At 35.3% G+C, this 25,718-nt stretch overlaps 3 protein-coding genes across 3 annotated transcripts; all 3 read right to left on the bottom strand.

Moving 5' to 3' along the window:
* Positions 1-1,659: 1,659 nt before the first annotated feature.
* Positions 1,660-4,643, bottom strand: LOC132042208 (patellin-4). Its single transcript, XM_059432820.1, has 5 exons — positions 4,486-4,643; positions 2,897-3,901; positions 2,449-2,573; positions 2,184-2,328; positions 1,660-2,095 (listed from the first exon to the last, which is right to left on the bottom strand). The coding sequence occupies exons 2-5, from the start codon at positions 3,851-3,853 to the stop codon at positions 1,850-1,852; spliced, it is 1,473 nt and encodes a 490-aa protein (XP_059288803.1). The 5' UTR covers positions 3,854-3,901; positions 4,486-4,643; the 3' UTR covers positions 1,660-1,849.
* A 3,584-nt stretch (positions 4,644-8,227) lies between these two features.
* On the bottom strand, positions 8,228-14,832 carry LOC132047685 (primase homolog protein). The gene is made up of 14 exons (XM_059438693.1): positions 14,673-14,832; positions 14,023-14,150; positions 13,371-13,426; positions 13,237-13,288; positions 13,032-13,142; positions 12,362-12,442; positions 11,135-11,215; positions 10,535-10,600; positions 10,339-10,455; positions 10,165-10,212; positions 9,976-10,061; positions 9,487-9,547; positions 8,734-8,838; positions 8,228-8,597 (listed from the first exon to the last, which is right to left on the bottom strand). The coding sequence occupies exons 1-13, from the start codon at positions 14,830-14,832 to the stop codon at positions 8,758-8,760; spliced, it is 1,128 nt and encodes a 375-aa protein (XP_059294676.1). The 3' UTR covers positions 8,228-8,597; positions 8,734-8,757.
* Positions 14,833-16,152: 1,320 nt separating this feature from the next.
* LOC132042216 (30-kDa cleavage and polyadenylation specificity factor 30) lies at positions 16,153-24,917 on the bottom strand. The gene is made up of 7 exons (XM_059432826.1): positions 24,476-24,917; positions 22,712-23,098; positions 20,927-21,089; positions 20,636-20,746; positions 19,882-19,950; positions 18,949-19,035; positions 16,153-17,350 (listed from the first exon to the last, which is right to left on the bottom strand). Exons 1-7 carry the CDS (start codon positions 24,853-24,855, stop codon positions 16,514-16,516), a joined length of 2,034 nt encoding a protein of 677 aa, XP_059288809.1. The 5' UTR covers positions 24,856-24,917; the 3' UTR covers positions 16,153-16,513.
* Positions 24,918-25,718: the final 801 nt, after the last annotated feature.

A 25,718-nucleotide genomic window follows, 5' to 3' on the forward strand; every position in this document is an offset into this window, starting at 1 on the left:
TTTCTTAGATTCTATTGGACGGAAAAATGTCATGATAAATCCTATTTTTTCAACATATATTTTACATATCTACACGGGTATACAATGAGAACGTATAACGATCAGGGGCGGAGCTAGCCCTTGTCTGCGTTGGGTTGGAACCTAATAGCTTTTGGTCGAATCATATATTTGTATTAAATTTTTGTCAAATATGTACAAATTATTAATTTAGAACCTAGTAACTTTAAAAAATTATAACTCCAAACCCACAAGCGTCAAATCATGACTTCACCTCTGATAATGATATTGATGACTTGTAATTGTGGTCCAAGACACTGCGTAACTACAAAGTCTAAATTCATGAAATGTGTTGCATATCGGGAGTGGGTACGTACGGGTGCGATTCTTATGCAAAACCAAAAATCTACAGTATAATTTACTTGAGTGAGATGTTGCATGTTATTACATTGAATTACTCCACGTATAATAATGAGTTGTATGCTCTCGAGAGAACTTTAATATATTAACAACATTATTAACTTTGGCCTAAGTAGTTTATCATTAGAACATTTATGAAAGTCATAGGTTTTTTATGAGCCAAGATAAGTTGCATTATAGGCCGGCATGCTAAGTGAGAAGAGTACATATAAACATTTTGATATATTATCCGCTTCAAATAAGGGGGAAAAAATAACGTTGTTGTTGATGCTTTATTTAGGAAATATGCTTCGATCAGTATCTTAAGTGCTAAGATGGAAGGTTTTGGTCACATAAAGAATTGAATGCTAATGATCGTAATTTAGGCTAATCTAAAAGTGCTAGCTTCTCTGAGTCTAATGTTTTTGACCGATTCGATAGGCTTGATGGATTTTTGTTGGAAGCAGAAAAATGGTGATCCATGAGAGAATTGCTTGTTAGGGAAGCAAATGGTGGGGGAATGATGGGCACCCCACAGTGTGGCCTAATGATTAGTGAAGTCGGCGAAAACTATGAGGTTTCAATTTCAAATTTCAATAGAGGCAAAATACATTAGGTCATTTTTACATATGCCTACGTCTTGATAGACAGAGTTACTCAATCACTTGTCTTTGATAGAAGTAGCAGGTATCTCAAGAAATAATTAAGGTGTGCGCAAGCTGAACCTGACACCACAATCATAAAAATAAAAAAAAATCTTATGGAGGATGATGGCTTGGAATGCAATAAGACTTTAGACGCTTCGGTGAAAAGTTTTATTGACACACATGAGAAATGATGTCAAGAAAATATGCAACCAATGTTTGAAATGTAGACGAGCTAAACTCAAAAGTTTCACCCCAAGGGTTATATATACCCAGAATCAAGAAGGATCATGATTGTATCTTGGTTATTGAAGTTTTTAGGTTTTATATATGTCATCCACAAATAGAATCCTAAGTGATCTATGTGATATGAACCCAAGTTCTTGTATTTTACTTTTTTGTCGTCCACAAACAGAAAAGAAGTAGGATTCCCAATGAATGATTATTGTAATTTTGTTGATTCGATAGCTCAAAGAGACTGTTACAAAGGCTTGGAGGATCAAAAGACTGATTCTCGATCCCCGAAAATTAGGATATCCATCTCTCCTCTAGAAATTGCTCATGATAAAAGAGGAAATCGTAACTGAAGCAACGAGAGACCATCTCAACTCAACTCACATAAAAATGGTAAAAAAATTCATAGATCATGTTCATCCTTGTAGGGAGAAAAAAAAAATCAACATATACAATATGAATATAGGACCAAAAAATAATAATGTATATCAACCACAAAAAAGTTACATTATAAAAAATAAAAAATAAAATAAATAAAAAACTCCATCTTCATTCAAACTAGAAATTTGTTCATCTCAAACTGCTGATTTCTTGATCTTGTGTCTGTAAAACGCCTTCTTCTTCTTGCTAGAAGTATTCTTGATTGTCAGCACAACCTTTCCTGCTTCAGTGTTCTTGAATGTGTTGCGAATTGAAGAGCTCACCTTCTTGTCCTTCTGAATGATAATGGTGTAAGAAGTCTCATCCTCTGGCACAAATTCCTCCTTATAGCTCACTTCCCCGCCCATGATCATAACATCCCAGATAAATGTACTTTCCACCTGACAGAATTTTAACAGAAATATTCAGAATCAACACGTAATAATAAAAAGGGCAAGATCAAAATCTCAATATGTCCAAGGTTCTTACATCTACTGCAGGTATTTCGATGGTTTCAGTTGATCCAGCTTTAAGGAGAATTTCTGAAGCTTCACAGTCAGAGACTGAAAACTCAAAGTCATTCTCCCTCTTAAGTCCACCATACTGAATTGGGATTTCTTGGATTGGAATGTACCTGCTCAAGCCAAACAGTTAAGGATTAGCCCTCAATAGACAATTAGACATTAAAAGTTCAAGGACCAAAAATGCTGAATCAACTGAAATTTATGTTCGATAAAAGGGAAAAGAAACTTACTTGAGCAACGTCTCGGTGACCTTAGCAGGGCGAGCAAATACAAATTTGCTTTTGGTTCTTTGAGTTAGGAAAGGAGAGAGCAACGAATGGACGGCATAATACCAAAATGGTACATTGATGAATATCTGAAACACAAACAAGTAAATGGTCAGATCAACACAGAGAAAAAGTGAATACCAAAGTTGATTGCTTTTTCCAGAACAAGTATTGTACCATCTCTAGTCATGATAAATAAAGATTACAACATTGTATAAACCTCGAAGCATTTTAATGTCATGTAGAACTCCTCAAAGCAAGATCACAGTTATAAACAAGATTTATCTAGCCAAAGTAAGATCACAGTTATGCTAACACTTTATTATATCAAGATAAGGATGGCTCTGCCTAGTATCAATTTCCAAGAACCAACTGAAAGTAAAAACAAGAAAAACGAAATAGAAGTGCTCACATTTTTGGCAACAAATTCAGGATAGTTATCCTGAAGAAGGTCAACAGCTTGTTTTGTTGCAACCCTGACTTCTTTCTTGGATGGTCCAGGAGAGTTCTTCAGATCATTTATCTGAAGCAATGAACTAATACCTCCAGCCTTGAAATCAAGTTGTTGAATACCCTTCTCCATTAATTGGACTCTCCACCTCAAGAACTGGTTCCGTTTCTCCTCCGTCCCGAACGTCTTGTTATACAGCTCTTCATCATCCAAAACTCCAAAAATATTGTAACAAATAGGGTGTCCTTGGTTATCAATTCCACTCATGTAAGCAGCTGGAGCAAGATCTGAGCCCAAATCTTCCTCCAAGATTGATTGGATATTAAATTCCTTCCTCCATTCGAGTGTTTTCTTAAGCATTTCAAAAGATTCATTCACTTTGTAATCCCTTGCTCTCAAGAATTTCAAGAGAACCACATTAGTTTTCTCATCCCCTTTGCTAGGCAAAAGTGGTACTCCCCAAATGGATATCTCTTTATCCACTTCATCAACTTCCAATTCACCCTCCTCCTTCTCCTTCTCTTCTTTCTCCTCTATATTCCCACAATTCGCATCGGGATTTTCCTCATTCTTTCCCTCTTCCTCTTTTTTTTCTTCGCCTTCACTTTTCTCTGGAGATTTTTTGGTATTTGTCTCTTCTTTTTTTAAGAGAGTGTTTCCAAGAATGGCTTCCTCAACTTTAGATTTCAACTCATTCAAGGCCTTTTTCTCATTTTCTTTTAGATCAGTGAGAAAGTTGCTCTCTTCTCTATAAGAAGAACTCTTCTCAATTGTTTTTAGCTTAGCCTCATCTTTTTCTTCTTTTACTTTCTCATTTACCTCAACCTCCTCTACAACCTTCTTAGCAGCCTCTAATTCCTCTTGTGGCACAACTACTTCAGCCACTTGAGTTGCCTCAGATTGCACCTCAACAGTCATCTTGATTGATAGATAACACAACTACACAAGAATCACCTCCTTAAACAGCTGAAAAATTAAGTAAAACAGAATTTGAGACCCCAATTCAATGCCCTAATTAAATATCCAAGAAAAAAATGATTCTTTTATTTGCAATAAGTGAAACTAATTTGAGATTGAGGCGTAGTTCAAAACTGTGCGAAATACTCCTCCTAAAGACCCTAAAAAATCACCTTTTTTTGTTCATGATGATAAAATAATGGGATTTTCAGTGACAAGGTAGTTTAACCTCCTATATCCCCTACTAAAACCTCTACAATATAAAGAAAATGTCACAAATTTTCCTAGCACAAATTATTCTAAGAACCAATAAAAGAAGCTCTTATGATTCATTTTAGAAGCACAAAATTGAAACTTGGATAAAACCATTCAAAAAAAAAAAAACTAATTCAACAAAAAAAAATTGAAGAAACTTCACCTAGAAAACTCTTAAGCATAAAACAACAACAACAACGACAACAACATGTAACAGAATCCAGAAGAATGACGGAGCGTCTGTACACTAAACCTTACCCCTAGCCTAGGATCCTATGCTCTTAATCATAAAAATGAAACAAAACAAAAAAAAAATAGAAGAGTTGTTAGAAATTCACCTTTTGCACTTAAATGAGCTTGCTATGGCAACTGTCACAAATGACTTTGTTGTTTGAGATGAGAAATGAAGAGGGGGTACTTGTAACGGTTATATATTCTTTTTGAAAGTGTGTATAAGGGTGTGTGGGGCCCAAAACGGTCCATTTAATTTTTGGGTATGACACCGCACCGCAGTGCAGCATTGCATGTTAGAGAGCCGTTGGGGGATTCGTTTCCAAGGCTGGATTCCAGCTAACTTCCCTTGTCCTTTAATCATTTTTTTGTGGGGCCCACAAATAACATTTTATTCGTCAAGGGTTAATTATTTGATTTGGACCAAAATCCAAATCTCACTTTTTATAATTACACATGTTTTAAAGTTGTTCCCATTTAAATTCGAGCTTTTAGTTTAAATGGGAATTAGCAAATATTTAGACTGTATTTATGATACATAGCTATAGTTTTAAAAAATTACAACCATGTAGCTACATTTTGGGTTCAGTAGCAGATACATAATACACGCGCATAACAGTGTGTGTTGATATAGCTCTTTCCCCGCTATTTCAACTGATACAGTATGCGCTGATATAAGTGATACATGCTTGATACAGTTAATACCCGCCTGATACAGCTCTTCCTGATACAACAACTGTAGTTTCGTAATCACGCTCTAAACTATAGTTATTTATGAAATTTTCTCTAAATTTTTTACATGATTTTGGCAATTACGTCGGTGTCATAATTAGCTTTCGGGGTTGATATACGAGAATGTAAGGGGAAAGCTTGTAAAGAAAAGTCTTAGATACTTGAAATTTAAAGAGAAAATTGTAAACTTGATAAGGAACAACGTGAATTTAATATGTTTGGTGTTGTATGAATGAAGTCTAACCTATGTACAAAAGAGACTACCCATTTATAGCTAGGGGCCAGTCATCATGTGCCTAAACCGTTCTCTTGTCGTGCTTCAATTTTGTCTTTCAAAGCTGAGCACATCCAGTAAAATGCTCAAGTTGTTACTTGCTCATGCGGCATGTATTGTTTGGTTTGGCCCAACATACTTCACAAATTTGTTCTTTTGAGTTATAGAGTCCAAAAGCATATGCCATGCAAACTTGTGCTTTATGTAGGATTTACCTAACATATATCATGCTCACCCGTTGATTCAAAAGTTTGTTAGCTTAGAAATTTGATAGTCGTTTACCTTGACCCGTCCTCATCAGCCACCTTGGGGGCATCACAGCGGCAATCCCCCTCCATTTGATGCCTAAGGTATTTGGGCTTGTGTAGCCATTATGTAGTCCAATGTGCTCTAATCTTCTGAGGACAACCCATGCTACCCATTAATCTCCTAAGACCCAGTTACAAATTTTACTGTTAATAATCTTGAAATTGGTCAGTTTCATAGTTTCAGAAAACACACAAAGTCGATTGCTTTATAAAAAGGAGATATCAATGAAACGGAGCAAAAGAAATACTAATCTTTGTTTTCACAACGTACAAGGGAAACATCATTTTTGAGTTGGCATTATTACTTGATCTCCTTTAGCTTAAAGTTATAAGTTCACTTTTATCTTGTTCTTTATCAACATTTTTTTATTAACAAAATCTTCGTCCCAAAATTTCTTGAATCGTTTTATAGTAAAATCTCTAGATTATCATGTTACTATAACTTCATGTTTGTTTTTCACCTTAGAACTGGGTTATTTCATTGTCAAAAGGTAACTAAAAAGAACTTTGAGCTACTAAATTTTCTAAAACACCGCCTTTGAGTTGGCAAATTGTTTGACTAAATCTTTTCCCTTTATTATAAGCATCTCACTCTGTTTTTGCTATTTGTTTCTGTTTGGGTTTACGGTCATGTTAATTATCTCTCTCTTTTGTTGTCATGAATAGGGCTTTGGTGAACAACTGATATTCACATGGTGCTCGCCAGCACCTCCTTTAAACAAATAGTCCATAGTCAAAGACGTGATTTTTATTTATTTTACTTCTGTCTTTTTGCCCCCCTTTTTCAACAATTTTTATCTTTAGAATGGCCTCAAAATATGAGCCTGTTTTACTACTGACAAAAGTTCAACTTTATCAGAATATATTATTAGATTTATCTCTGGCTTTAGGTCAAGCTTTATTTTAACATGATAAAGATTGATTTGGCATAATTGAGGTAACGGTAAAGAGTTTATGCCAAATGAACCTTTATCCTGTTAAAATAATTCTGAATAGATACTCTGAAAAGATCAATAATTTATATGTGATCAACCCATTTGAGAATTTAACTTCTGTCAATATTAGGCCATAAAAACGGTTTATGTTTGAACAATCTTTTCTAAGAACATTTTTTAATGTCTAAAACCGAAATTACGGCGATTAGAATTATTTATATGAAATTACTATTGTTGAGTTTTATAAAATTTATTTAACAAAATATAAAAATGAAAATACATGATATTTGTCTCTCTCTTTAAATTTAATCAGTGAAAAAAAAAAAAATATAGTTAAATCAGAATAAATAATGGATTATATAATTACTATACCTTTTTCTATAATATATTATATTGCAAAAATCGAAAAACTATATATCGGTTTTTTCAATAATTTTTTTAAATATTTTTTTATGAAAAAAGCGTCGGTTATTTTTTTTGCAAAAATGCGCGAAAAATATTTTTTTCTAAAATAAACCGATGGAGTCCGTCTTTTTTTATTTTATTTTTTTTTTTTTTTTGCTTCTTTTAGAGCAAAAAAATATATATAAATTAAAAATTAAGTATCCTCCCAACAACTGTTCCTACTGTAAAGCCCTGCCAAAGAACATAGGGTTCGATTACAGTTCCTACATTTTTTTTTTTTTAAAAAAAAAAAATAAGCACTTCTGTTTTTTCAAATTTTTTTTTTTTTTTTACAAAAACCTCTTTTTAACTCTTCTTTTTCTTCATAAAAGTTGAGGTTAAAGAAGAAAAAAAAAAGAGAGAGAGAGAGAGAGAGAGAAAAATATTCTACTAAAAAAATATACATTGTTTTTTAAATAGACACGTGAAATTTTTTTTAATTAAAATAAAACCTAAATGATAGTTTTTTAGACCTACTCCCATAAATAAGGGACTATTTATGGCCTTTTCTCATTTAACTTCTATCAATATTAGGAAAACGGTTTATGTTTGAACAATCTTTTCTTAAGAACATTTTTAATGTCTAAAACCGAAATTACTTAGCGATTAGTATTATTTATATGAAATTACTATTGTGGAGTTCTAAAAGTTATTTAACAAAATATAAAAATGAAAATACATGATATATTTAAATTTAATCAGTATAAATATAGTTAAATCAGAATAAATACAGTTAAATCAGAATAAATAATGGATTATATAATTACTATACCTTTTTCTATAATATATTTATCGTACTATATAAAGGTTATTTTGTCATATTTCTTCCCTATTTTTTTTTTTCTGCTTCTACTTCCAAGAAAAAAATTAGAAAAATTGCTTCCTCCCAACAACTGTTCCTACTGACTACCTCTTCGATACAGCATCTTTTTTTTTTTTTAAAAGAAAAATAAAATAAGCACTTCTGATTCTCAAAAGCTTGGTTAAATAATACCTCTTTTTAACTCTTCCATATATATATATATATATATCTAAAGTATAGTACTCTAAAGCTGGTTCACATTTGGCTGTAACTTCTATAGGAGTTATGGACCAATATTACTTGTAACATAGAATAACTAAATGAATCAAACCAAAAAAAAAAATGAATATATAGACATACATTATAAAAAATTAATCTCCTAAACAGTTTTAAACCTGTACCTAAACAGATTTCGTTCCTCCATCGTTGGAAAGCCTCTGACTCTTATAACAAGGTACGTTGTATGGTGAATATGTTCCAAGAACCTGCATTCCAACTTCCAAGTAGAACATGAAACCTTTCATCTCCAAAACCTGGCACCTATTTAAGCAATTCAGTTTGACAAATCCAAATCAAAGAGTTAAAGGGAAATGCAGAACTTCTGAAAAGGGAAATTTAGGTGTTGACAAAATTGCTTCAAGCCCTCCTCCTGAGTGATGTTACTTACAGAAATAGTAGACTCACATAATGTCTCAGGGAGAGAGTCAAGTACTGTCGAAAATATCTGTGAATCCAAAGAACTTTGGTTGGTTGTTATCTTGATTATTTCAAAAACAAAACAAGAATAGAAAGAAGGAAAAAGAGCAGCAAAAATAATGAAAAGACTTCACGTTGTCGAATTTGGAATCTGTGACACATACCTTTAAGACTATAAGAACTCTGGATTAGTTCAAATTCTGCATTTCATATGGCACAGCACATTCAATCGCTTCTTTCAGGGGTTGTGATCCCAAATTTACAAGTACCTACAACAATTTATAGAAAGATTTAACGCATTAGCAAATGAATAGCAGAAGTCTTGACTTTTGGCAAAGAAGGGTCAAACAACCCTGCTGGTTTCAGTGGATTACCAAATACCATAGTCCATCACAGAAATTTGATAACGTACACCTCTTTCCGTGCAGACCTTTTGTAATTGTGGTTATGGAAACGGGGCGTCTACATGTTTTTGTTGCTCGAAGACATATTTCTTTATACTTGATCAAAAATAAAAATAAAAAATAAAAAAACCAATCTGCTTCTGTATGCTTAAGGTTAGAGAATTTATATACCAGATTCTCTCCCCATGATGGTACTCTAATAAATTATTTACTTATGGAAAAACATGTCAGGCCAGATTGACAACATTAAATGAGTCACAATCCCACAATCTATAAAATCTAAGCTCTTACAACATGCAGACAATTTATACACTAAATCTTCAAATCTTTCATATAGTGTCTTACTTAATGAGGTACATCATTCTTCTTGACCCTAGTTTAAATTTCCGGCAGCACCTCCATAAGCAAGGAAATATATAAATAAACTGGAAGAAATCCATCATTACTACAGAGAAAGAAAGAAATATGACGCCAACCACCTAAAAGAAAAAAAGCAAAAAGAACGAGCTTCACCTCATTTGCATCTTTATAACTGCTAAACTCATCCTTTTTAGGCCAACATACTTGCCAACACCTGCAGATCAAGCAAAGTCAACTTATTGTAATACTTTCTGACCCATAGGTGAAATATAAAGACTTTGGGCTGGATAATGGATTGAACAAATAAGAGTTACAAGTAGAAGCATATGTAAGTTGGAGCCAACTAAATAAATTCCATTTTATCGACAAAGAAAATTATATTAGTCCAAGCATACTGAAAGGCTGTGATTCTCATGCACAGGGAAAAAAAAAAAAAAGGAAAGGACTTTAAAAGACAGAACTCAGACTTTGCACAACATATTTTAACCAACCAGATAACATATAATTCCTTTGATCAGAGTACAAAACTAAAATGGCAGAAGGTTGTCCAATGATAGTACAGGGATAAATTTTCCACCTAAGGACATAGACAACATTTTGGACATAGATTAAAGGAACACATGTTAGTAAGGGGAACAAAACCTTTCTTTCCCCAGACGGCGGGCAAGCTCTTCAGCCAATGCGTGGCCTGGTAAATCACCATCAGTTGCCAGCACAATTCGGGACGCCTGAGCAGAAAAGTTAAAAAGTAGAAAAAACATGAACAAGAACATTAGGAACATATTGTTTGCTTAGCGTTCTCAGTTTAACGCAAGCATCAAGACTGCCAACCTTCTCCAAGCACTCTTTGCAGTTCCACAGGTATGAAAATCTGGTATCCTGTCTTCAGGTGCAAGAAGAAATATTAAGCTGGGAAATATAATCCTAAATGTCAAATAATTTAAGAATAAGTGGTAAACCACAGGAGTTACATTTATGTCAAAGCATTTATGTAACAACACAAACCTCTTCCTTTGGTAGCAGTTCTTTGGATGCGATGGTCTGTGGTGCGCCATTAGGAACACTGACACAGTTGAGAAATCCAGCTTCTTCCACTGAAAGCTTATCTATTTCACCTTCTACCTTTGGTTAGCAATATAGTATCACATCTAGTCAGTAGGCAGAAATACATATCTGAGAAAGAAAAAGTTTTGAAACTTACAATGATGATCTCGTCTGCTTCTCTTACATCATCCAGTCCATAAAGAAACTTATCTGTACCCTTCTCCTGGCAATTGAAAGTATATTAATAAAAGCACAAGAAAATAAGGAAAAGTACCCGCTTATATCCAATTTTCTTCAGATAAATCAATGGTAGTGAAAACAGCAGACTCTGATTGGAAGCATGAAATAACTCTCAACTTGACATCACAAAAAGAACTGTTCAGAAACGTTTGACCAGAGGGTAAGCTAAATTTATACAAAGAGTCCCAAACCAAAAGGAATTGACCAATTTTTGAAATTGTGAAGCATATTACTGCAAAACAATTGCAAAGTGTCATATATATTAGCATGACTAACAATCCCCTTCTTCTCTCAAGATACTACACTCCTTCGTCCGAGGCCTCAAATATCTTTTTTACTAAAAGGGATCTGATGCTAAAGAATTTGCACATCGAAAACTTTTGCAAGACTAACTTTAGCTTAAGAAAGGGAAGCATGCATTGCACATAGTTAATTAGTTATGGCACATTGTATTTTCACATACTTCCCCATTACTCCATCCAGGCAGTTAGGACTATAACTTAATGAACAAATGTACCTGCCAAAACCTTTTCTCAAGAGTCCGATACTTGCAGCCAATGAGCATACCATTCCGCCTATAAGTAAAGGCAATGATGATCTGCAATCACCCAAATATTGGCGCATAATTCATATCTCTACCCATGAGGTTAACGATCACATTCAGCACGTATTAGACAAGAATAGAATTATGGTGGCCTAGAAGTCAGTCATCTGATCTTCATATTTCTTGAGTCTTACTCCTTTCCAAGTTAGCGAACGATATGAACCTTATCATAATGTTTTTGTTCATTTGTTCCTTGACACAGATTTTAGTTATTATTAGCAGCACAGAGATTTGGTTTATCTTCTTTCTCTTCTATATTTTAAGTCAAAGCTTGATCAATCTGTTGCCTTGATATTCTCATGTCAATCTTCTCCTACAAATACATGTGTTTACCTTGAACTCTTAGATGGAAGGAGAATGTGCTAAAAGAGAAATTGAAGATTCTCAAAGTTGTAAAGCTAATGACTTCAGTGCAGTTTTTCAGAAGTTCCATTCTTAACCCATCACTGAGTTTTGTCCCATACAGTGTTGTCAAAGGCGCGCTTAAGCCCTGAAGCGAGGCTCAAAACATGTTGAGCGCTACGCCTCGCTTTATGTGTTCTTCTGTGTCATCATCAAGGCTCTAAGACATACTTTTCCTCTCTTGAAGACGTGACATTAGATAATTGATATTTCACTTTATAGTAACGTTTTTACAATTTCTTTGTCCATATATTTGTTATTCACACTTATTATTATTAGTCTTGGATATATATATATATATATATATATATATATATATATATATATATATGTATTTTTGCACCATTGCGCCTTTTTTCATTAAAGCCCACACTTTATTTGCGCTTTGCACTTAAAGCCCCAGGCAGACCTTAGAGCTTTTTTGCGCTTTTCGCTTTTGATAACACTGGTCCTATACATATTAAGCAACTTAAAAATCTAAAATATGAATTGATGTCATTAATGCCTAGAGGATTTGGACGCACAGAATAATTTTACTTCTTATTACTAATAATCAAGTCGTCTTACCTGATCAAAACAAATTCTTACTAATAATCAACAGCTCTACCAAATAGTAATGAAATAACATTGTCCATTGATATCAGGAGTGCCCGGAGCATTTGGATGCATTGACTTAATTCTAATTCTTATTAACAATCAAATGCTCTACCAAACCATAATGCAATAACATTGTCTGACCTGATCACCAGCCATTTGCATGACATTGTTTCTCTTCAGAGTATCCTTTGATATCATCCTCTTAGCAAAATATGCAGCCAGCTGTAACACACCCAAAAGACATAAGCAATAAACAAAAAAGGATGACTTGTATCATTTTATAGCTAAAGAATAAGTTTCTTTTATTAAAATCATTACAGATTTGATTTGATTGTTCTAATTAGGCCTATATGTAATTATGCCCATAATGATGAATTTATCAAATTGTAACATAAGAACTATAAATTCCGAATCAACTGTTTGAGAGAATCAAGAATTCTGAGATAACCAATGTGCATAACCTGGACAGAGTGGAAGGAACGAACCTAAATTCTGAGGGGGAAAACCGACACTCTTCATTCTATCAAACTTAGATGTTTGCGAAACTTAGCTTTGTGGTGTAATATGCAAAAACAAGGATATAACTGATTCATTATAGCTTATGTAGGAGCTTAGTCCCTTTTAGAAGGTTGTATTTTTGTTAATAAAGTTTACTTACTTTTATAAAAAAAATAAAAAAGGCATCTTGCTCCAAATCAAGCTTAGAGAATGCATTGTTGAAAATCTGTGGCCCAGTGCTAAATATTGCTAGACTATACAATGCTAACCACCAGATTTAGAGTATGCATGGAAAAAGAGAAAGTTTCCCTACCATATCACCTAATGGTTCTAACTTCAAGCTTTCCTCTGTAAGTACCCGAGGAGAATTCATTCTGCCAAGTTGATGGACCCCATCAGATGCCGTGTTGTCGTGTGCAAGGATCTGCTTTCATAATTAACATCCAATGAGGCGATTTAACTTCTAGCTCTTAGAAATTAATGTAATCAAATTTTTAAGACCAAATAAATTAAATTACCTGGCCTGCCCATCCACATTCAAAATTAAAACACCTCCATAATGCATAATTCCTTGATGACCACAAAATCAAGTTTGAAGTAACTCTAGTTGCTTGTAAAAGGGGATCATCACTGAACATGGGAACTATCATACCTTTTCCAGGACATATGAAATGATAAACTCTTCTCCATTTGCCGACCACCTTTGCACTATTTTAGAAAAGACAAATAAATACAAAGATATAGAGAAAGGTAAAAGAAAATGAATGGGGCTGATGCCTAGTTAACAAAACGAGACAAATATATCCAAGTGTTCATGATAAACCTCAACTTGTTTTTCTGTCACGGGAGTTAATTAGTAGAAAATTGAGGTTCCTTAGTAAGATTGGAAAACAAAGAAGCACATGTTAAATGTGTCTATCTCGTCTACAAAAACAGTTTAAGGAATTATGTTAGAATTGAAGCCTATATATTCGTTTTCCCCGTCTATGTTACAAATAGCCAAAAGTTTACGCATAGCTATAGCAACCTTGGAATCTCTATTTCAGTTCATTATTTCTTATTTTCATCTTGCATTTCCACGCCAAATTAGTAGCACAGATGCATGACCGTGAAATTTGCAAGTACTGAAGGAACAATTACCCTACTCTTAGTATTTTCTTTACTAGTCTGAGCTAGCAGGTACAGATTCCAACTAGTTGATGTCTCTACATATGGTTAATGGATAGCTACCACTTGACACTCATCAAAGAAAGAAATAAAAAGGCAAATAAACCAAGACAAACACCAAATAAAATGTCACATACCTTGGGACACATTAATCGTGTGTATTCTCCGGGGTTAATAGAATCGCAGCATATACCCAAATTTTCCACTTTCTCCTTTAGATCAGCAAAATCATCCGCCTCCTTATTTTCATCTCTCTTCAAACTAGCTACAACAGTCGGAGGAAATAAGAAGAATTTGAAAGAAAAAAAAAAGTTAAGAGAAAAAGTAGTAAAAAACAGAAAAAAGCCTAAGTAACAAGATGGATATTCAAGCATTTGAGTAGGAGCTCTATGGGATCGAATTTCTACATTACAGCAAGTTTCATTTGACCCTCTAATTTCAAATATTTGTAAAAAATTGTTTGAACAAAATATTGCCTCAAAATTTTATTCACGGTTTTGGCATTCCTCTTCATGAATTCTGCATCTATAATATACATACTGGTGTGCTTCCTCCCAATGATAATTCAGCAAAAGGAAAAAAGAAACACAGGTTTGAATGTGCAAGACTTCTTTTCATAGAGTTACTAGGCAATGTAGAATTTGAAACAACTCATATCCCTCTAGAATGTCTAAAGTTTTAAGCTTTTAGATACTGATTATTGCATCACTATTGACAGTAATGTTGAGCCTTAATGAATATTGAATGTTAGAGCCAACAAAAAGCATGGAGGAAAAAATAGGAGAACCTGAAGGGAGGAAGAGCCTAGTAGGAGTAATACAAGGAAACCCATTATTGTTTAAAGAAAATCCTGAGATGAATTTGGAGGAGAGAGAGAATTTTGCTCCTCTAGAGTTGCAGCAAAGGAGAGTTGGCGCCAAGAAGAAGATGTGCGAGCCAAGAAGCATTTCAAGATTTAGCAACTCTCCTACGCCAATGTTCGCCTCTTATCCCAAGCACTCTCATTCTATTTCTTCCTTCTTCTTTTTTAAAGTGACGAACGTACCCTTGCTTTTGTTTTTGGACAAGTTGAGCAAAAGAAAAGAAAAGAAAAAAGAGAGGGAAGAACTTAAATTTAGGTGGATTTTTGATTCACATACTAGCTATACATTTTGTTAATGGAAGGGGTGGTCATGCAATAATTAACATTGAAAAGATTGTGCTTAATGCATATGTCGCCGCCTAAATTTGTCCCTTTTTTTCATTTTAGATTTTTAACCAAGTGTTGCTCCTATCAACCCCCGAATTCGTCATCCCAAACGCGTACTATCAAACTCTCTAAATCTAATTTTTATTAGAAGCAAAAATTAAATTGTGGTAATGAAGGTGAAGTAACATTTTAGATGTGTGGTAAGTTATTCTTTAGGTCATGGATGTGTCGGTTTCTGCTAGTTCTGCTCCTCCACTGTCGGCTTAATTAAGAGCTTACTCTTTTCTTTCCCTCTCAATTACTGCTAATCTTAGTTAAAAGATGGCATAATTAAATTAGAATATATATTATTAGCATGTTGCTACATAAGATAGAATACTATGTAAGTCAGATTGTCTTTGATAGACACGCTTGAGGACGAGTTCATGGGTTCAATGGGAACAACACTTAGTTAAGGTGCCAAAATGAAAAAAGGAACAAGTTAAGGGGGCTGCATATGCATTAAGCCAAAAGATTGTTATACATTTTACTACATTAACTAAAAGGCTAATTTGACAAAATTATCATTATTTATTCTCTATTTCAATTTAATAGTACAATCAAACCTCTTTATAACGGCATCGTTTGTTCCAATAGTTTTTGGCCGCTGTAATGTTATAAAGAACATATAATGTAACATAACATGATAGATTCGCTACAGTCCTAACTGCACTCATATTTTCGCCTCATTTATTGAGTAAAAGTAAAGGTAAAAACTAATACTAAATTATATCTTGATTTTTTAAAATGACTATTTTGGACTTATTATTTTTAGTAAGCACGAGTGCACGACAACTAAAATGGACGGACGGAGTATTTTAGAAAGGGATTTTTATCTTTAAATAGTATAATGCGGAAGAAACTCGACACCTATGATTCTGGGGTCTCGACCTTGCCATTAGAGAAACAAATAGATCTAACGGAGCTGGAATATTGAAAAACAAGCATTACTACTCTCATTTTTTCATTGATCAGCAACCAAAATTGGTCGTAGTTAGAAAGTGATTAAATGCATTAACTACTCATCATGTTACAGGACTTCTCATCAACATTTCATGCTTCACTAACAGATGGCAGGACCTTCCCAAAATAATAAAGCCCAGCTCAGGTGTACCTAATCTAACCTGTAACTGTAAATCAGTTATACAATTAGACAGAAGCAAATATGTTCGCAAAATACTGACCATATTACTACACTACTGACAAAAACTCAAGTTTGCTATTTGAACAAGCAAGCAAAAAACTAGTGAAGGCCGGAATGGGATATCTTATGTAGTATACAATCTGAGGACACTACTTGCTAGGTTTCCACTTCAAAACTAGTTATAATAGTTCCCGGTTTCGGGATCTGTCAGACAATTGCATAGGCTGGATGGCTTCTTCAAAGTTTCTAACAAGGTTTACTTTTCTGTGCCAGTTGTAGCATCTCCATCCATGCTATGCTTCTTTTTCTTTCCATCACCATGTCTGGACCTTCTAGGTGCTTCATCCTCGCTCTCGCTTTCATCATTTCTAAAGCTGTTTCCAGTTTGTGGATAACGTGCTCCTTCCTCTGGTCCTCTAACTGAGCCTGCCATCTCTTGACCCCTACCTTGATCTGGCCCTGAACTGAATCTATCGTTCCTTTCATTAACCGGAGTTCTCTGGTCCCTTTTGACCCTAGGATTTTGAGAGGGCTGTGATGGGGGTGGAATAAATGATGGATGCATTCCCATTGGTCGACCACCTCTAGGTGGGCCAGTTGCTCCAGGACCCATTCCACCCATGAAAGGGGGCCTTCCTGGACCCATCATCATCCCAAATCCACCAGCAGCTGGAGGACGGCCGTGAAACATCATATCACCAGAGAATCGAGGGCCAAACGGTCCAAAAGGTCGGCCGCCCATTCCAAAAGGATCGGGCATAGGAAAACCATCAGGTGCCATTGATCCATAAGAAAATCCATCATTCATCATGCCTGGAGGGAAGCCCCGCATCCCAGGAAAAGGCCTGGCTCCACGACCAAAAGGAACTATAGGAGGCCATACGCCTCCCCTACCCCTTCCTCTGCCCAAAGCAGCTGGTCCAAAAGCTTGACTAAAGTTCTCATCCTCCTCCTCCTCCTCCTCACTTTCTTCCTCTTCCTCTTCTTCATTGTCTTCAAAAGGCACGATATCTGGGTTCTCATTCCCATTGTCAGGGTTCACTCCCTTTGCTCTTTCCTCCTCTCGCTTGGATTCTGCAGCAAGTGAGATTGCCTGAAATGCATTTATTGTCGCATTAGAATTCTGTAATAGAAAGTCCAACTACATTAGGAATCAATTTTTTATGTTGCCATAGCCACTATGTCCAGTGAATGTACACATATAGAACATACATACATACATATATAATGTATATGCACACAGTATATGTGTGTGTGTCCACCATGAACTTTCCTCTGTCAGCTGTCCAACTAATAGATGCACCATAAACTACCAAAGAGCATATTAAAGGCGAATGGACCAACTGCAGCCAAATCTTGGAATTTCAACGCAACATATTTGAATGCACATAAGCAGCAAAGCAGTAGAACTCATTCACAATCAAACCAAACTAAATAAGTAGTACTAGACTATATGCGTTTTTTTTTTTTTTCCTCTCTCAGAAAACAAGTACAGAAACCTATCATGAAAAAGAAAAAAAAATAAACAGGTACTTCTCCACGTAAGGATCTTTTTTCAACTACTGCAATAGACATTACAATCCAGAAAAGATTCTTAATTATAGAAATACGTGTCATACAACAATTTACGAATGTATGTATAGTTATAGCACTAGTTGAGACCATTTTGTGAAACCACATTTGGAGGAACAACATTTACACTATGAGTTTAAGAGGGAAAACCAGGTTAGATAGTTACACTGAAAATGGTGGAAAACCAGGTTCGGTAGTTGTACAACAGATCCATAAAAACAGGTTAGTAGCTGTACAACAGATCCATAACTGTGTGCAACGGGTGACTGAATAGCAAGGGATGACTCCTTACAGCCAAACTCAAAACATAAAAGTTCTTTTATATTTCTTTTAACCAACAATTAAGTAAGAGCTGAAGAAAGGTTTTGACATAAAAGATCAAGACCTTAAAACAACTGAACAATCCCAAAAAGATCTACTAATATACCACATCCACAATTGCCACAATTTTTCTTCTGGAAGACCTCAGTTTTCATAAAAAATAAAAAAAATAAAAAAGAATAATAAGCTGAAAACTTGTATCCTATCGGACCTCCCAGCCATAAGGAATTACTACAAGAAGCGAAATGAAACTTTTCAAGACAACTAAATGAGCAGAGATGTACAAAGGACTGATTACCCATTTTTAAGAAGGAAAAAAAACTTACATAGAAACTCAAAAGGCTATTTAAAAACCTATTGTAGAACTATCACAAAGCTAAATAATGACAGCTAACGTGGACTAATTCAAGACACAATGCAAATAATTTGCATGGATATGGAACTAGAAGCACTCTACCCATTCAGACACTACGACCAGATGCCACCATGGCCTACAGAAACTAGCTCATCAACAGATAGAGCAATATCAATAGTAATAAAGCATCTAGGATACAAGATAGAAGCCAATCCATGACAAACAACAGTGTTGTATTTTCTTTTCCCTAAATCTAATGCTGAGTTGAATTTAAGTTACTCAATCTCAACAAGTATTGTTAAAATCATATCTGAAGTTGAATGTACTATACCCAGACAAACACATCGCAGAAACAGAGCCTGAAAGCTCCAGAAATAGAAAATGGATGAATTACCATCTAGTGAATGAAAGCTAAATTAAACTTTGAAAGAAGGAAAAAATACCATAAGTTCACTGTCTGGTTCTAGGTAGAGCAAAGAAGCCAACTGCTCACCAACAGAGATCTCTAATTCTTGACAATCTCTGCTTATCTGCAACAACGGCAGTAAAAGGTGTTTGAAAGTAATGATAGCACGCAACAAAGTTTAACATTAACAAAACAAAACACGGGAAAAGATTTTGAATGTGAAAAGGAAAAGTCAATGTCTCTGGAATCATAAGCAACTTTGCTTGTAACACCAAAAGAGAATGTTCACTTATAAGCAGAGAATTATGTGAAATGATACTTAGCACAGTCACTCAACCAGAAATGCAACTAATATTCTAAGAGAGGCTATTTGGTTGGTTCCTGTTCTTCAGAAAGGTAATTTGTCAATATTAGTTTCAATAATATAATTTGAAAGTTTGTGCTGGCTGCTAAGAGGCTGTGGGTAGAAGGCAAAAGTATCTTACTTGAGATAAATTTTTCCTTTTTTCTTCAGTAAGAAAAGTACCATTGATGAGCATCAACTTTGATTGAAAAAATAAAAATTCTTTTTCACCCTGGAAACCCAAACCTCAAGGTACTAAGGTCTTCCTCATTATTGAAAAGACTGTTTGCAAGTCAAAGAAATTCTGGTGGAGTTGGATAGTCTTGCTGAAACGCAAAAAGTAAGGATGTCACTTGACAAAAGCAACTTGTGGGGATTCTAAATCAATGGTTCTGTCAGGCCCAATAAGGCTTTAAAGTCAAGTCTACAATGCATCTATGAATGAAGAATTTTGCAAGTTAAAACACTGTTCTAGCATAACAGAGAACTACATTCAAATACCTGCCCTGGTCTATAAATGTCCAGTATAAATCAATCTATGACCATCAGCATGCTCAAAGCAGCCATAGAGGAAACTAAAATTGTTGAAATATGTCAAATAATCAACGAGTAAAGGCTTAAATATACCTTCACAGGTAAGTTCTCATTGTATGGATTCCTCAAATGGCGAGTTTTCTGGAAGGACAGTTCACAAAGCTGCACTTCAAGTTTCAGTGTTAGTTCATGTATACAAGCAATTCTGTGATATAAAAATGGGGGGAAGTAAAACAAGAGAACCAAGTAATCATTGAACTTTAAGCCTCAGAGTCACTTCATGCATGCTAGCAATTCTGTGAGGAAATCTTAGAAAAGGGGGAAGAAAAAGAGGAGAAGTAAAGAGCCTCTGCCACTGATTGATATTAGGTAAGTGTTAGAGTAGGGAAAATGATTAAAAGTCCTCAAGTGAAACAGAAGGGGCAACGAAAAGAAAAAGGATTTCTCTCGTAAGATACTTATATGCATAGAGTTTATCAGTTAAAATTGCGCAACAAGGTTAGAGGCATGACCTCCAACTACAGCCGTGAGTTGAACAAAATCATTGATCAAGGTACCAATGTACTTATCAGATTCATCCTACAGTACTAACAGAAATTAGAATAGCAATTCATCCAGTTGATGGCTTGCATAGCTGGAACTGTTTATTGCATAAGTAGTGATGCTAATTAAAGATACATGAAATGGTTCAAGCTTAACCAAAACATCTCTTCCTGGACCAGAATCTAATAAATTATAACGAAATATTTCGCTGACAACCATGCAAGGCACCTGACCGTAAAGGCAAGAATATAGAGAAAGAAAGAAATGCTAATATAGGTGGGGCAGGTAAAGAAATCAAAAGTACCTTTAGCCATTTTACCGAAAAATTCCGCCCATAATGTGCAGTACCATGTTCATGCTTCCAATTTCCTCCTTTAGCAGCACCACCAACTCTAGATGTCATTTTTGCAACACCCTGATAAACATTATACACGTTAAATTATAGGGCAACTAGTCCTAATATGAAACATTCCTGTCATTTTTTCATAAAGATGACACATTCCTTTCATCACAAGTTACAATCAAATTATGCATTGTTAAATCATCAGACGAGTAAAACCTACACTATTCATTGGATAGGTGAAAAACAGACTACCTGAAAATGTCTAGTCCGATTGATTGAAAAAATTAGAATGACATTTTCCACAGAATCGAAAGCTTCATTTAGTTTAGCCTCATTGCTTCGTTGAGTTGCCCAAACTCCTTGTTGTACTGACAATTCAAGATTCTCACGGTTGCAGCTTTTAACTATAAAGTACCTAATCCCATGCAAGGACATTAGATAAGCATAAAGAGAAAAATAGAAATATGGAATATTAACTGTTCCTTCTTCATACATAAATGTCAAGAGGGGCATTGATACTATATGAACAAATTCATGAGTAAGGTAATGAAAATACGATGTTTAGTTCGCATGGCGCGCCCGAACCTGTGACCTAAATCACAAGGCCCTCAACCTTTGCCACTTGAACTAAGCCCTGGGGCCAAAAGTTAAAAGTTTTCACAGCAAATTTTATGTTCTCATTTGCTCAGAATAAATATGACACAGAAAAGACATTGGAAACACAAAAGTTAAAAAAGACAAGAAAGAATTTATCCCTTGTATCAAGCAAAGATACTGGAGTACCCAGGCATAATAATACTAACAATGAGTTTATCCTTTACGACACTGAAAAAGTAGGAGATACCAGGTTAGTAATGATCCTCTTCTATAGCTTTCAAATATTTTTAGTTTATTATTCCTTTTTTTCTTTTGGGTTGGGGGGTGGGAAAACCAGAAACCTGTAAAAGATATAGAGCATTCAGCATATGCGACAAGATCAACTGCTCCTTTTACTTCCTGATCAAGACTGAACTTTCATGTTTTTAAAAATTGTATAACAGAGCAGTTGTTGATTGTATTTGTCAAAAGTCAAGAGAATCATTACAACATAGTGCAACACATCCTTGATAATGGTCGAGGAAAAAATATTCAGGATGAGTATATCATTGTAGAGGACCGTTCTAGGATTTCACTGGGTCTAAGATGGTCTCAACTCCAACTCTCAAGAGTGCCTAACGGATTATACAGCCAGTTTTCACTAATTATATAATTACTAATAACTAAAAGAGACAAATATGTCAATGCACAGACTCTTAAAAGTTAAAACCAAACTATATACTTCTTCACTACGTCTCATCACCAGCTGGGAGGAAAGTATAGTAGGTGCATCACCTGACCCACGCAGAAGAATGATCCGATGTCCTTTAGTCTGGACCCAAGTTTTGGGTTTGGATAACTCTGATAAGATTTCCTTTTATAAGAGTTATTTTTTGGATCACTCTAATAAAGTTACAACAGCTAAATAACGACCATTGAATTAGCTTCGGACTATGAGACAGCTACACAGCAGGGATGAAAGGTTTGCAAAGTAGAATCAATGGCCAATGGTACTGTGACCATCAATTGCCAGTACAAGCAATGGAAAGAAGAAAAAGAAGCTCCCGTTATCACAATTAGGTCCTAAAATTCCTATAGATACACGAGTCAATGGACCAACTTTAGCAGAAAAGGAAACAAGTAAGTGAACACATAACCTATAGTCCCTTTCTCCTGTCGTCTTTTTGAGGGAGGGTGGTTAAAATTTCACCAACATTGTGCATCAGGGATGTAAATTACCAGCCAACAATATATATCCTTTATAGCAGAACTCTCATATAGAATGAGTTCACAATAGTTTGTATCAGTTCCTCAGGAGAATGAAGAATATGACAAAGGAATTTATAAACAACAATACAGAATACGTTACAGCTGACATGGAAAACCCCAAATTATTCACCTATTTTATGTAAACGAACTGACTACATGACCTAAGTAAAGACCTTGAAACTCTGAACACACCTAGATGTTCCTTGAGGCAGGGGTATTGCAGTTCTATCCGCCTGATTTTGCTGGCTGTTGGGAAGAGTTTGTGTTTGAGTTGGGGCACCCTGATGTTGAGGCTGTTGAACTTGCTGTTGATGTGGCTGGTGCTGTTGGCCAATGGGTGGCTCTGCTGCTGTAGATTTCACTGCTTGATTCATTACATTATGTACTTGCGGAGTTTGAGATTTGTCTGCCTGAGTTGAATAATTAGTATTCCGATTTTGGAAAAACCTGTTTGAGTAACCATAGGATGTCAAATTCTGAATTTTCTGAAGAACTTCTTCCACTGGAGGTGGGGGTCCAGGCAGCTTTGCATGCCGATATCGGCAATCAGGACCATTCGGACAAAATCCTAATTTATACCTGTCATTATAGAAATTACATTAAAAGGCAGGTGATAATGTGCTACAAAAAACAACAACAACATACCTAGTCTAATCCCACAAAGTGGGGTCTGGGGAGGGTAGAGTGTACGCAGACCTTACCCCTACCATGGGAGGTAGAGAGGCTGCTTCCGATAGACCCTCGGCTCAAAGAAAAGCAAATGTGCTACAAGAGAGGGGAAAAAAAAAAAAACGCATTTTCTCTAGGAAAAGAAGTGCCTTAAAAATGAGGAAAATGACTTCCCTCATGGAAGTTGGAAGTAGGGAAAACAGGTCATAAGTGACACTTCACATTGATTAGTCTCCACCCCCCACAGGTATCAGGGACCTCACCTCATCCCTATCATTAAGTCAAATTTGCCTAGATTATATAAAAATGTTTTGGTATAATATTTTGCACTTACTTACCAAACACAAGAAAATAAGTAAGAAATCCCCTTTTTTTCTAGAAAACATTCTCCGTGGAAAACATTTTCCTTCATACCAAACACACCCTATATGTCTGTGTTTTCTCTATTAGCATGCTAGCAATGCAACAACAACATACCCAATGCAATCCCACCAAGTGGGGTCTAGGAAGGGTAGAATACATGTCAAGACATATCAAACATTGAAGTACGAGAGAGGTTGTTTCCGATAGACCCTCGACTCGAGGGAAAACAGTTCAAAGCAGTGCGGAAAAGGAAGTAACGGAAATGAAGAAGCCATGGCAAAATACTACAGAAAGCATGACATAACATTTTGAACAGTAACTACAACAAAATAACACGCTAATCGAAGTACAAGAAGCAGCAGATACTAACAGAAATCGAAGGACAAGAAACTACAGGAGTAATGCTACAACAACTAGTATGGAAGGATAAGCAAAACAACACTCTACTATCTGCTAACCTTCTACTAGCATGCTACGAACTACTAGCATACTAGCAACGCAAGTACATAAATATACACCTTGCCCCCTTCCCAATTAACCCCACCCAACAACAACATACCCAGTGTAACCTAACCTCATCCCTGGGATAGTATTTGTACGGAGATTATATAAAATCGTGGAGGTAGAGATTAACCCCACCCAACACACACAAAAACAATTACTCCCTCTGTCCCAATTTAAATGACACACTTTCCTTTTTAGTCAGTCCCAAAAAGGACACATTTCCTTATTTTGGCAACAATTTAACTTTAAACTTTACCTTTTACACAAATATCTTTGGCTTGTTTTGGACCACAAGACTCAAAAGTCTTACATAAATTGGGACGGAGGGAGTAGCTAAAATAGCATGACTTAAAACATTGCAAACATACATAAATTACAAAAGAATAAAAACAAAAAACAGATCACAGGGTGAAATCTCACATGTTACATTCTTTAATATCCTCATTCGTATGCTTATAAACACAATCTTGCTCACGACACTCGCCGTAAAGGCGAAAAAACCTACAAACAGGCATCCTAGACTTATCATACTGATGAAGAAAACCACAAGCATCACCCTTCATACACAATGAACGCAACCAATGCCTACAAACAGTCTGCCTGAAACTTCTACGATTCCCAACAAATGAACCATCCCCTCCTTGATTAGGTACAGGGCCATTTGGGGTGGGGTTGTTGGTGTTGTTGTTGTGGTGGTCTTGGGGTTGTATTACTGGTACAGATGCAGTTGGATGTGTTGGTACTGTGTCTAAACCACCTTCAAAGTCAAAGCTTAATCCTCCTTCTCCACCATCATCCATTGTTGTATAAATGGAATTTCAAGAATGAGTAGTTCTTGTAGGTTTTTTTGATGTGTTGATTTTGATTGATGATTCGAAATTGGGGTTAATTGAAGTTTGTGGAGGTACCAGGGTTTTTCAAGTTTTAACCTCAAGGGATCTTGTTTTGGAATGGAGTTTTATATTGTTTCTAGTGCGAGCGAGGGTAATTGTTGTAGGGCTTTAGGGAAGGTACAACCATCGTAGCAAACATACACCACTTGCAAACAAATTAAATTAGCATACAGTAGGGGTTGCAATACCGATTTACTTGGTTTATCAATATCGGATTATTAGGTTAACATTTTGTGAACGGTTTTGTAATTGGTTATCTGTTCGGTTTTCGATTTTAAGGATTTAGTGAATGGTTAAACGGATAATCAAATAAACTTATATTAAAATTATCTTTTTATCCCCGATTATATATTAGTGCCTTTAAACGTTAATTTTTAAATACAAATCTATTTCTGAATTACTTACCGCAGGCGTGCTTATTATTTCATTTTTTTGCGGTACAGGGCCATTTGGTTTGGGGTTGTTGGTTTTGTTGTTTTGGTTAAAATTTGGGGTTGGACTACTGGTACAGATGCAGTTGGATGTGTTGGAATTTAAAAAAAAAATCAAAGTCAAGTTTAAATTTCTCCACCATCATCCATTGTTTTATAAATGGAATTTCAAGAATGAGTTAGTCGGACTTGAATACTTAGGTTTTTTTGATGTGTTGATTTTGATTGATGATTGGAAATTGGGGTTTATTGGAGGTACCAGGGTTTTGATAAGTTTTAACCCAAAGTTATCTTATCCTACGGATCTTGTTTTGGAAAGGAATTTTATATTGCTCTTGT

Source organism: Lycium ferocissimum, chromosome 2 (assembly GCF_029784015.1).
Source record: "Lycium ferocissimum isolate CSIRO_LF1 chromosome 2, AGI_CSIRO_Lferr_CH_V1, whole genome shotgun sequence".
Lineage (NCBI taxonomy): Eukaryota > Viridiplantae > Streptophyta > Magnoliopsida > Solanales > Solanaceae > Lycium > Lycium ferocissimum.